The following is a 12,472-nucleotide window of genomic DNA, read 5'->3' on the forward strand; positions in this document are numbered from 1 at the left end:
TATCTTATGCGGGATCCGACGGGTGTTAGGACCACAGCAACATATTGACATCTTTGTAGTAGTTAAGGATCAACTGCACAATGTAGTGATCGCATCTCGATTCTAGAATTATACAGCTTAAATGAATACAGAAAATTGCCATCTTAATTTCAATTTTATTTTTAGAAAAGGAGGAAGATTCCCGTCTTCTGCATCTGGGCGATGCATACAACCAGATATTTACACATACACAAGATAAGAAGTTAAGAATATCTCCGTTGATGATGAACCTTTTGGTTTGAAAGGCGAAGTGGTGGCGGTTAGTTATGTAGATTCCAGATATTTGCCTTAAATTGCGGGCGAGCCCCTACATCCAGGGAAGAAAAAAATCAGAGTCCAAAGCCGAACGGACCACCAGCACAGATTGACATCATCTTTAGGTAAAAGATCAACTACACAATGTAGCGAGTACATCCAGAATTGTATAGCTTAATAGTGCCTCTTTGATTCACAGGATTTGTAAAAAAAAAAAAGACAGGAATGAAGTGATATATCATCTTTAGTACTGCATGATTAATATGGGTATTTGATTGTGCGAGGAAAAAACATATGATTCTTTACACGATGTTGGAGTGGAACGAAAGTTTCCTATGAAAACCAATACAAATGAATCCAAAGAAAAAATTCCTAAGGATTTTAATCCGACGAATCACCTCCGAAATTCCTTAAGAATCCTTTGAATCAAAGAGCCCTGAACTGAATTAATAAATTTACAATCCAACTCAACATGACACAAGATAACCAGGTTCATAAAACTAATTTGGAATTGACAACCGCAAGCACAAGCACAATCATAGACGGCACTGCCGACATGATCAATTCGTAGGACTATTGACCAACAGTAGGAAAGACTAGCACAAATCATGGCAGAGTACAATACGGTTTGATACAGGCGACCAGCAGTACATATGCACATACAGTCCGACGAATCTGCATTCATCAAGGAAGCAATCATGCAGCAGCCATGCATCGGCTGCGCCCTTCGTTCCTGGCCATGAAACAGAATCTGGTCTCAGCAAGGTTCTGTGCACCAACATTTACATGGAACAAGATGCAAGATGGAGATTCTTACAACCGATCGGGCGCATCGCACGGAAACGTCAAAAAATGGCGCTGTCCATGGGGAACTCCTCGAAGCTCCAGAGGCTGACGCCCTCCATGCCACTGTCCACGCCGAGGGCATCCTGGATGACGGCGTCGCCGGCGAAGAGGCTGTCGATGGATTCGTACGTGTCCGAGCAGGGGAGCTGGAACAGCATGAACGGATCGAACCCCAGCATGGCATCGCCGCCGCTCCCATCCGACGAATCCTCATCGACCATCGGCTTCTTCGCGCCAGTGTCGGCGAAGGAGCTTGCCATGACAGGCGGTAGCGTGGTGAAAGCAGTGGTCAGGTCGACGAAGGCGTCCATGTCGAAAGACTCCATCAGCTCAGGCTTGGCCACCATAGCGTCCCGCTCCTTCTGTGCGTGTGCAGCAGAGTACGCCGTCGTCCGCGCAGGGGGGCACTGCCGTTTCGAAGCGGTTCTCCGGCTGGCGCGTTGCAGGCGCGCCCCAGCCCTGGTCCCGTTGGGGAAGTTGACTTTGGCCTTGCTGCCACGGAGGCGGTGGGCGGCGACGTCGTAGGCCCGGGCGGCATCATCGGCCGTGTCGAACGTGCCGAGCCAGACGCGGGTGCCCTTGTGCGGGTCGCGGATCTCCGCCGCCCACTTGCCCCACGGCCGCTGACGGATGCCGTGGAGGCGGCGGACGCTCTTCTTCCTGCTCGCCGCCTGCGCCGCGCGGCCATCATCGTAGGCTGCAAAGGAATCTACGTCAATACGTAACGATTGTAGCCATGAACCCTGTATACTCTATGAAACCACGAGAGTTGCCCTACCCGGGGAGAAGGCAGGTTTGGATGCAAAAACGACATGGTCGTCGCCGTCCTCCTCCGCCTGCAGGTGGAAGTCGTCATCGAAGTCCTCGAAGGCGGCCTCGAAGTCGTCGACATCGGGGGTGCTGCTGTGGTGCCTCTTGTTCATGCCGCCCTTCTTGGGCGAGACCCCGCCCGCGGCCACCTGCTTCGGGGCACGGCCCGCCGACGGCGGCGTCGGCGGGATCAGCTTCGCTAGGATGGCGCCGCCGCACATTGTTCTCTCTTTGCTTTTTCCGTTGGATTTTTCTTTCACGTGTTGTGTTGGTGGCCAGGTCACCTACTTATAACCGAGCTAGCTGACGATCGCGTCGTGTGGTTGGCACGGAACCGGTACATCGGACGACGTCCTCGACAGCTTACGTGGCGTCACATGATGTGGCAGGAACACAGCGGCATGGCACATCTACGTGGCAACTGTCAAGGAACCACAGTGCAAGCGCTTTTTCTTGCCGGATTCTATACACAACTAGAGGGATATGCGCGCTTGCGCCGCGCCGTTCTTCTGCCGGTGAGTATTTTTTTGCCTGTTTAGTTGTCTGTTTTGGTTAGTCATCCCTTGATTAGGGTCTCTTACAGATTTGTTCACGGCGCTTAATAAATACACAGGTAATTGAGATACAGGGAAAACTAAAATATTAGTTAAACAAGCAGGTAATTGAGATACAATGGAAAACTAAAATATTAGTGAAACAAATATGTTGTCCATAAGGCATCGTGGATAGTGATGGATTATGGATGGGCTTAGGTCCATATAAGACAATAATTCCTAGTTAATCTCTAAGGCCCATGCATGTGTACGGCAAGTGGTGGGAAGCGTGGGAAGTTTAGTCCCATACTGCTACAGTAAGAAGAGTGAAACCTCTTTATAAGGACTGCTCTACCATTTGCTATTGGGAGCTTGGGAATAGGAGTTGTACATGCGCGCTTCTCCTCCTCCGCCCCCGCCTCGCCACGCCACACCTCGCCTCGTCACGATGCGCGCGCGCCGCGGGTTGCGGGAATGAGCCGAGCCTAAGCTTATTTTTGTTGCTCAGGAATGGTTAATTAATTGTTAATTAATTAACGAATCGCTTACGGAAGCGCCACTGTCCGAGACGTTGGACCGTGGGCTGTTCGCGGACTCGGTCGTGTGCCTGGCCCAGGCCCATCTACCTGACGACCTATATAAGAAGGCACTGGCCAGTTGAGTGAACCCTAACTCAGTTCACTCACTCCCTCTCGTACAACCCTAGCCGTCATCTACTGTTCCTCTCGTTGTGCTGCTTCCGGCGATCCCATCCCGACGACCGCGTGCACGGTTGGTCGCGAGAGCAGGTGCCTCCGGAACCCTGTCGTTCGAGATCCTGCCCGGGAGAATGGCAATAAGGTTTTTGGGAAGCGTCTCGACGCGACTGCTCCCGATTCGTTCCCGTCTTCATCCGCCTCCGCTTCCACTACTTCCTCTACATCGACTCCATGGCTGACGCCGAAGTCGCCAAGAAGAAGGCCTTGGCTGATGTCGAGGCTGCTGCTACTGCCGTCCCGTTGGCCTGGCCAACCGGAGGGTATGACTCATTCATCCCCTATTTGCTCGTTCATGTCCTAGTCGTGTATATGATGTTCATAGATGTTTCAGTTCTATGTACTGTACGTGCTCACATGCTTACGTACCGGTATGAGATGCATACCGTATTTGCCATGCTTACTGTTTACTCGTGGATTAGATTAGTCAAAAAAGTGCTAATATTTCCAACAATCCAAAAACCTTATTTTAGGCACTTTTCGACTCATGGCTTCGTCGCCACTCTGAAACCGGAAAAGTTTACTGGAACGCATTTTAAGCGTTGGCAGACGAGGACTACCTTGTGGCTCACAACAATGAACGTGTTCTGGGTTGGCGGTGTGTCTCCCACGGTAACGATTGCTCCTGAACAGGAGAATGCGTTTAGGGAGGCAACCACCATCTTTGTTGGAGCCGTTCTTACTGTGATCGGAGACAAGCTAGTCGGCGCATATCTCCATATGTGTGTTGCCAAGAATTTGTGGGATGCGCTCAAAGCTAAGTTCGGCGCAACCGATGTTGGAAGCGAGTTGTATGCTATGGAGCAGTTCCATGATTACAAAATGGTTGATAACCGTTCTGTATTGGACCAGGCCCATGAGATACAATGCATCGCTAAGGAGCTGGAGCTCCTGAAGTGTGAGTTACGGACAAGTTTGTCGTGGGTTGCATTATTGCAAAACTCCCTCCTGGATGGAGGAACTTTGTTACTTCTCTCAAGCACTTGAGACGTGAATTCTCTGTTGAGGATGTCATTGGTCATCTGAGTGTTGAGCAGAACTCGAGAGCAAAGGACTCACACGTGAAAGGGGCAGAGGGTTCTTCTAGCGCCAATGTGGTGCAGAAGAACTCCCACAAGTTTGAGGGAAAGAACTCTGTCCAGCAGAATACTACCTTCAAGAAGAAGGGTAAGAAGAAAGATAAGAAGAAAGATGGCTGCTTCACTTGTGGTTCAGAGGAACATTGGGCAAACAAGTTCCCAAACAAGTATAAGAAGCCAGGACAGGACGCAAAGTCTGTCAATGTGACTCTGAGCAACAATGATGCGGCATCAGGGTATGGTAATTTGTTTACCGTACTTTCAGTTTGTTAGTCCACCGATTGGTTGGTTGACACTGGGGCCAATATTCATGTGTGTGCTGATGTGTCTTTGTTTTCTTCTTACCAGGTCACACGAGATTGTTCCGTCCTGATGGGGAACGGCTCGCATGCTTCTGTTCATGGTGTTGGCACGGTAGATCTGAAGTTTACTTCGGGAAAGATCGTGCAACTGAAGAACGTGCAGTATGTCCCCGCTATCAAGAAGAATCTCGTTAGTGGCTCCCTTCTATGTAAAGAAGGGTTTAAGTTAGTATTTGAGTCTAACAAAGTAGTCGTATCTCGGTATGGACTATTTGTTGGAAAAGGATATGATTGTGGTGGTTTGTTTCGCCTTTCCCTGGAGGATTTCTGTAATAAAGTTGTGAACCAAATTCATTCTAATGCGAACGAATGTGAGGTTTGGCATTCACGTCTTTGTCACATAAATTTCGGTTGTATGACGCGGCTAGATAAGATGAATCTAATTCTGAGTTTCACTTTAGCCAAAGGCTCTAAGTGCCATGCGTGTGTGCAAGCAAAGCAACCTCGTAAGCCTCACAAGCCTGCGAAGGAGAGACACCTGGCACCACTAGAGCTCATACATTTAGATCTCCGTGAGATGAATGGTGTGTTGACTAAAGGTGGAAAGAAATACTTCATGACTTTGATTGATGATTCTACTAGATTTTGTTATTTGTATTTGTTAAATACAAAGGATGAGGCTCTACACTACTTTAAAATCTATAAGGCTGAAGTTGAGAACCAACTTGAGAAGAAAATAAAACGAGTCCGGTCTGATCGTGGTGGAGAGTACTTTTCTAGTGAGTTTGATTTATCCTGTGCGGAACATGGTATTATTCATGAAAGGACGCCTCCCTATTCACCCCAGTCAAACGGGGTTGCCGAACGAAAAAATCGTACTCTAACAGATTTGGCTAACGCCATGTTAGATACATCGGGTTTATCCAAGGCATGGTGGGGGGAGGCTATATTAACATCATGTCATGTCCCGAATAAAGTTCCCGCGAAGGGTAATGAGACTACTCCCTATGAGCAATGGGAAAATAAAAGAACTACACTCTCTTACTTGCGCACTTGGGGCTGTTTGGCGAAAGTCAATGTGTCGATCCCCAAAAAGCGTAAGCTTGGACCAAAGACCGTGGACTGCGTTAATTTGGGCTACACTAAGAATAGCGTTGGCTATAGATTTCTAGTAGTGAAATCTGAGGTACCTGACCAGAAGGTCGGTACAATTATAGAGTCCAAGGATGCTACATTCTTTGAGGATATTTTTCCCATGAGAGATATGCAAAGCAGTTCTAGACTGGAATCTGATGAGACTCCTAAACCTGCCATTCCGATGGAATATTTGAACACAAAAGTGATGAAAGTTCATCAGAGGATGACGAGAAAGCTCCTGTTAGGAGCAAGAGACAAAGGACTCCAAAGTCTTTTGGTGATGATTTCCTCGTGTACCTCGTGGATGATGACACTCCCAGTTCCATTTCAGAAGCTTATGCATCTCAGGATGATGACTACTGGAAGGACGCGGTCCGTAGCGAGATGGATTCCATCATAGCTAATGGGACATGGGAGATCACCGATCGTCCTTATGGTTGCCAACCATTGGGATGTAAGTGGGTGTTCAATAGGAAGCTTAGGCCCGATGGTACTGTTGAGAAGTACAAGGCTAGGCTTGTGGCCAAGGGTTATACCCAAAAGGAAGAAGAGGATTTCTTCGATACTTACTCACCTGTAGCTAGGCTGACAACCATTCGAGTGTTACTCGCTTTGGCTTCCTCGCATGGTCTTCTCGTTCATCAGATGGACGTTAAGACAGCTTTCCTTAACGGAGAGCTAGACAAGGAAATTTACATGCAACAGCCAGATGGCTTTGTAGTAAATGGTCAGGAAAGAAAGGTGTGTAAGTTAGTGAAATCTTTGTATGGCCTGAAACAAGCGCCTAAGCAATGGCATGAGAAGTTTAATACAACTTTGACATCTGCTGGCTTTGTTTTCAACGAAGCTGACAAATGTGTATACTATCGCTATAGTGGGGGCGAAGGAGTTATCATGTGTCTGTATGTTGATGACATACTGATATTTGGGACCCACCTCAAAGTAATTGAGGAGGCCAAGGCTTTTCTATCTCATAACTTTGAGATGAAAGACCTGGGTGTGGCTGATGTTATCTTGAACATCAAGCTACTGAGAAATACTGAGGGTGGAATTACACTTTTGCAATCTCACTATGTTGAGAAGATTTTGAGCCGCTTTGGATATTTGGAATGCAAACCTTCTGCAACACCATATGATCCTAGCGTGCGGATTCAAAAGTTCGAAGGCACGACTATAGAGCAATTGAGATATTCTCAAGTGGTTGGTTCACTGATGTACCTAGCATGTGCTACTCGTCCTCACATCTCATTTGATGTGTGCAAACTGAGCTGGTTTGTTTCCAATCCGGGAGATGTGCATTGGCATGCTGTTGAGCGAGTGATGCGTTACTTGCAAGGTACTGCGAACTATGGGATTCACTATTCTGGGTACCCGACGGTACTTGAGGGGTATAGTGATTCAAATTGGATATCGGATGCTGATGAGATGAAAGCCACAAGTGGACATGTCTTCACACTTGGTGGTGGTGTTGTTTCCTGGAAGTCTTGCAAGCAGACGATCTTAACCAGATCGACTATGGAAGCAGAACTCACAGCATTAGACACATCATGCGTCGAAGCAGAATGGCTTCAAGAGCTTTTGATGGATTTGCTGGTGGTTGACAAACCAGTGCCGGTTGTCCTTATGAACTGTAACAATCAAACGGTGATTGCCAAGGCTAAGAGTTCAAAGGACAACATGAAATCCACAAAGCACATAAGAAGAAGATTGAAATCTGTCAGAAAATCAAGAAACTCTGGAGTAATAGCATTGGATTCTATCCAGACGGCTAAGAATCTGGCAGACCCTTTTACGAAAGGGCTATCACGGATTGTGATAGAAAATGCATCGACGGAGATGGGTATGAGACCCACGTAAGTTTCCATGGGGGTAACCCAACCTATGTGATCAGAGACCCGTGAAATAGGACCTGGGAAAACAATCCAGCGGTCAACTGAGGAGAGTATCCTTAATTAACCCACTCCGTTGGAGATGCAATAATACTCTCAATTCTGTAAGGCAGGCTGACTTTTGTCTTAATGTGTTCCAAAGCTTATGTAAGCAAGATGCTAACCTACAGAGCATTCTTTGGAGGAACACACCTATGTGAGCCCGACTGCTAGTCATAGTCTATGAGATTGGGTGATCTCTAGGAAGCTCATCAGAAGGTACGGAGTATGACTAATAAGCTCCACCCGTGGGGTTTAGCCTTCGGCAGCCACATATCAGCGACAATAGGCGAAACTTCTACACGCCAAACTGGTAATTCAAGGCATAGTCCATTGTTCAGTTGTGAAGAAGTCTAATCCTATTGCTCTAGGTGGAAGTTCAACTTAACAGTCTCCACTGAAAATTCTGGTATATCAAACATTGTTTGGAACAGTTGACAAACTTATGTGCCTCGAGATCTGGTGGGGGATTGATGGATTCTGGATGGGCATAGGCCCATATAAGACAATAATCCCTAGTTAATCTCTAAGGCCCATGCATGTGTACGGGAAGTGGTGGGAAGTGTGGGAAGTTTAGTCCCATACTGCTACAGTAAGAAGAGTGAGACCTCTTTATAAGGGCTGCTCTACCACTTGCTATTGGGAGCTTGGGAATAGGAGTTGTACACGCACGCTCCTCCTCCTCCTCCGCCCGCCTCGCCACGCGACGCCTCGCCTTGTCACGACGCACGCGCACGCGCCGCGGGTTGCGGGAATGAGCTGAGCCGAAGCTTATTTTTGTCGCTCAGGAATGGTTAATTAATTGTTAATTAATTAATGAGTCGCTTACGGAAGCGCCACTGTCCGAGATGTTGGACCATGGGTTGTTCACGGACTCGGTCGTGGTCCTGGCCCAGGCCCATCTACCCGACGACCTATATAAGAAGGCACTGGCCAGTGGAGTGAACCCTAACTCAGTTCACTCACTCCCTCTCGTACAACCCTAGCCGTCATCTACTGTTCCTCTCACTGTGCTGCTTCCGGCGATCCCATCCCGACGACCGCGTGCACGGTTGGTTGCGAGAGCAGGTGCCTCCGGAACCCTATCGTTCGAGATCCTGCCCAGGAGAACGGCAATAAGGTTTTTGGTGACCGTCTTGACGCGACTGCTCCCGATTCGTCCCCGTCTTCATACGCCTCTGCTTCCACTACTTCCTCTACATCGACTCCATGGCTGACGGCGAAGTCGCCAAGAAGAAGGCCTTGGCTGATGCCGAGGCTGGTGCTACCGCCGCCGCGTTGGCTTGGCCAACCGGAGGGTATGACTCGTTCATCCCCTATTTGCTCGTTCATGTGCTAGCCGTGTATATGATGTTCATAGATGTTTCAGTTCTATGTACTGTACGTGCTCACATGCTTACGTACCGGTATGAGATGCATACCGTATTTGCCATGCTTACTGTTTACTCGTGGATTAGATTAGTCGGAAAACTGCTAATATTTCCAACAGATAGTAGAGAAAAGGAGAAACTTTGTCCAACCAAACCTTGAAAAAAATTGTGTCTAGACTATATGCGAAGCTCAAATCAAACATATATGCAAGGGGAGAATGAAGACGGTGAGGCATGTTCGGGCAGTCCGCAATGTCAAATATGGCCCACCCTGGATCACTTTTTTCTCTCTTTTTTGTACGACCACCAATCATGCGCACATGGACAAATGGGGCCACCGACCAAAAGAGTTTCTTAATATATCGGTGGTCGTATTAGCTAAAATTTTGTTGTTCTTAAATTAGATGGGTACAGTGGGTTGTTGGGCCATCGTTAAGAGATTAGTCAAGAATAACATAGAACCATATATGGTACGTAGTAATACCATCGAAAGCGGACGGTGAACGCAGCCTAATGGGCTTTCCGTTAATGCATCGGAGCTAGGAAAGATAGCAGAAATAAGTTATGTAAAACTTGGTTTCAGATTCACTTTGTAAGGGAGGTGGTCATCGAGGATTGTAGTTCCACAATTCAATAAAGCTGCAATATCTCGAGAGATATCTTTATTCGCGTTAACCAATAGGTTATCTCGAGAAATGCAGCTTGGTCACATAAAAGCAATGATGTGTCGCACACCTTTCTTGCTGAACTAAATCATATTGAGAGCTGCAAATGAAGAAGAAAATAGAAAATATAGTGAGAAGAAAGAAATCATGGCCAAAAAATGTGGGTCAAGGACACACCATGCAAATTATAGAATATCAAAAAGTGATAATGATTTGAAAGAGCGATCACTTCCTATTTATCTTCTAAAGAACATATAGTCATCTTCTGAAGAACATCATCTCTTAATCTCTCAAGAACTCCTTTATACATTGTTGTAACCCTGGACGTGTATGTGTCAACCACTTCTTACTTTCCATTTTGTGAAATCTCTAACGTTTCGCTCCACGTGGGTTCACAGGCAAATGCGATGCATACTTGGGGTTGCTTATGCTTTCTGCACTTATTAACATCATTCAAGTAAATCTGTCACAAGCCTACCAGTAGAGAGAATGGCTTCACGTAGCCCATCATTTCAGATGAGTCACCAATGTTAATAGGAATTTCCTGACATAGACCCAACACAAACATGTATAAAAATCATTTTGTGTTACCGCTGAAACCAAAATGTGCATATCAAACTCAAAATTATACAGAGCATAATGACAATCATGCAAGAAGAGCACCCACATGAATCATAGTGATGAGAGGACCTATATGAATCCCAGTGTCGTGATTTTCTCCAGTAATTCAGTTGTTATACTTGGTTTGTTGGTTCTCCCGCTATGTGAAACCACTAAACGCACTTCCTAATAACACGAACACCAAAGTCAGGACACACCCAACCAGAATAGTAAGATTCAGGAAAACATACCGGTTACTTATTGCTTGGACAATATTTGCAGACCCCATGGCCCATTCCTTGTGGCGTACTTATTGCTTGAACAATTTCCAGGTGTTGCGGCATCATTAGTTCCTTGTTTCTCCAATTCAGCTTTTGAGTGTAAATGTTCTCCAAATAAAAATATACAGAGATCCTACGTACCTGCTACATACATTTTTATTACTATTACTTTTGTGCCTGCTCTTCTGAGTGCATCTCTTAATTTTGTGCCCACTCTTCTGAATGCATCTGCTAATTTTCTGGCTGCTCTTTCACATTTAGAAAGGGATATGATATTACATGCAAGCAAGCATCCTCAAGCGACAACCAAACACCTTTTTTGTTGTTTTTGGTGTAAGAAAGAAACACACTATAGTGAATATGTGACAAGCAAAGGTGAAACCATATAGTACTGGTTGAATGGAAATCAAGTAGCAGAAGAAAAGAGGCAACCAAACCAACCAAATTATTGCAAGTCTGAATAATAATAAACTTACCAACTAAGAATTGCCTGAATGAGAATTGACATCCTACTCAATAGATTTAACAAATATAACTGCCACAACAACAGCCATCATATAGAAGAAGACTCCTCTGATCCTTGAAAATATGTCTCCACAATATGCAATGTAATTGGTACATCCATAACAAAATTCAGTAACGATGTTGACCACGATGATTTCTTTGCCAGTTCTGTTATAAAAGGGAATAAAACCATCATCTAAGTAATGTACAGATCTGCAGATGTGCAAGACACAAAAGGGCAAGTATATTTACATGAATAGAGCATCATAGAAGCTATTTAAAAAATGATAGTGAATTTTCAGAAAAACTTGAAGTTGGCAGCAACATGGACTGGTATGGCAGATCTTTTGACTACCAATAGGGGGATAATGCTAGTAAATTAATCCATATGCTCTGAGAGGTCAGATTTGTGGTTTAGACAGCACGTGCCGAATAACAAATCCCTCATCTAACACACACACAAAATCACATTGATAAACAGAAGAAGCACTCAAAAAAGGAAAGAAGAAGAAGAAGAAGAACATACCAATATCACCAGAAGAAGAAACTGCTTGCACAACAGAAGCAACAGGAACAATGGTAGCCGGAGAATCCACTATAACAGAAGCACGACATCACAAATGTTGAAACCTCCCACCCATACAAAAAGCTCAATAAACCAGCAAACACAAAAAGAAGAGCACATACCAAGATGCTTCTTGCCCCTCCGTCCTACTGAAATAACACCAAAAAAGGAGTAAGCAAAAAACCATCTAGAAGACCCACAAAGCCAACCACTCAAACAACAAAAGGCAGAAACACACTGTCGGTGTCAAAACCAGCGGATCTCGGGTAGGGGGTCCCGAACTGTGTGTCTAAGGATCAATGGTAACATGAACACGGGATTTTACCCAGCTTCAGGCTCTCTTGATGAGATAATACCCTACATGATGCTTGATTGAGTATAATGAGTATAGGGGTTACAAGAGTTGATCTACCTAAAGATCATATGTTGTGGTCTAAACCCTGGAGGTATGATGAGTAATGTCATAATCTATCGACTAGCATGGCCTCGGTTTATATAATGTACCAGAGGCCTACGATAACAAGAGTCCTAGCCGAATACGCCGGTGGGGAGGAGTCCTTGTCTTGATCACCAAGTCTTGTGGAATCTTCCTTGTATGCAGCAACTGTCCGAACTGGCCCATGAGTATACGGCCATGGGGGTCCTCGGCCCAATCTAACTGATCGGGAGATGACGTGATGAGTACCCCCTAGTCCAGGACACCGTCAGTAGCCCCCTGAACTGGTCTTCAAGTTGGGGACGCTCCTCGATTCTTCCTAACTGTTCTTCATCTTTGGTCCTCGGTCTTGAAAACTGGTTCAACA

General features: G+C 45.9%; 1 protein-coding gene across 2 annotated transcripts; it reads right to left on the bottom strand.

Annotated features, from left to right (window-relative positions):
* Positions 1 to 714: 714 nt before the first annotated feature.
* On the bottom strand, positions 715 to 2,557 carry LOC119291669 (ethylene-responsive transcription factor 1-like). 2 transcript variants are annotated; one of them, XM_037570476.1, is made up of 3 exons: positions 1,919 to 2,557; positions 1,115 to 1,837; positions 715 to 1,027 (listed from the first exon to the last, which is right to left on the bottom strand). In XM_037570476.1, exons 1-2 carry the CDS (start codon positions 2,169 to 2,171, stop codon positions 1,140 to 1,142), a joined length of 951 nt encoding a protein of 316 aa, XP_037426373.1. In that variant the 5' UTR covers positions 2,172 to 2,557; the 3' UTR covers positions 715 to 1,027; positions 1,115 to 1,139. The 2 variants fall into 2 exon arrangements, with proteins under 2 accessions (XP_037426373.1, XP_037426372.1); XM_037570475.1 differs by having other exon boundaries at positions 1,112 to 1,837; positions 1,919 to 2,555.
* Positions 2,558 to 12,472: the final 9,915 nt, after the last annotated feature.

Source organism: Triticum dicoccoides, chromosome 4B (assembly GCF_002162155.2).
Source record: "Triticum dicoccoides isolate Atlit2015 ecotype Zavitan chromosome 4B, WEW_v2.0, whole genome shotgun sequence".
Lineage (NCBI taxonomy): Eukaryota > Viridiplantae > Streptophyta > Magnoliopsida > Poales > Poaceae > Triticum > Triticum dicoccoides.

What these genes read in the sequence shown, in the direction of transcription:
- LOC119291669 (XM_037570476.1), bottom strand. Translation starts at nt 2,171, where the DNA reads ATGTGCGGCGGCGCCATCCTAGCGAAGCTGATCCCGCCGACGCCGCCG. An exon ending in CAAACCTGCCTTCTCCCCGG is followed by an intron (nt 1,838 to 1,918) that starts GTAGGGCAACTC and finishes ATTCCTTTGCAG; the next exon opens with CCTACGATGATGGCCGCGCG.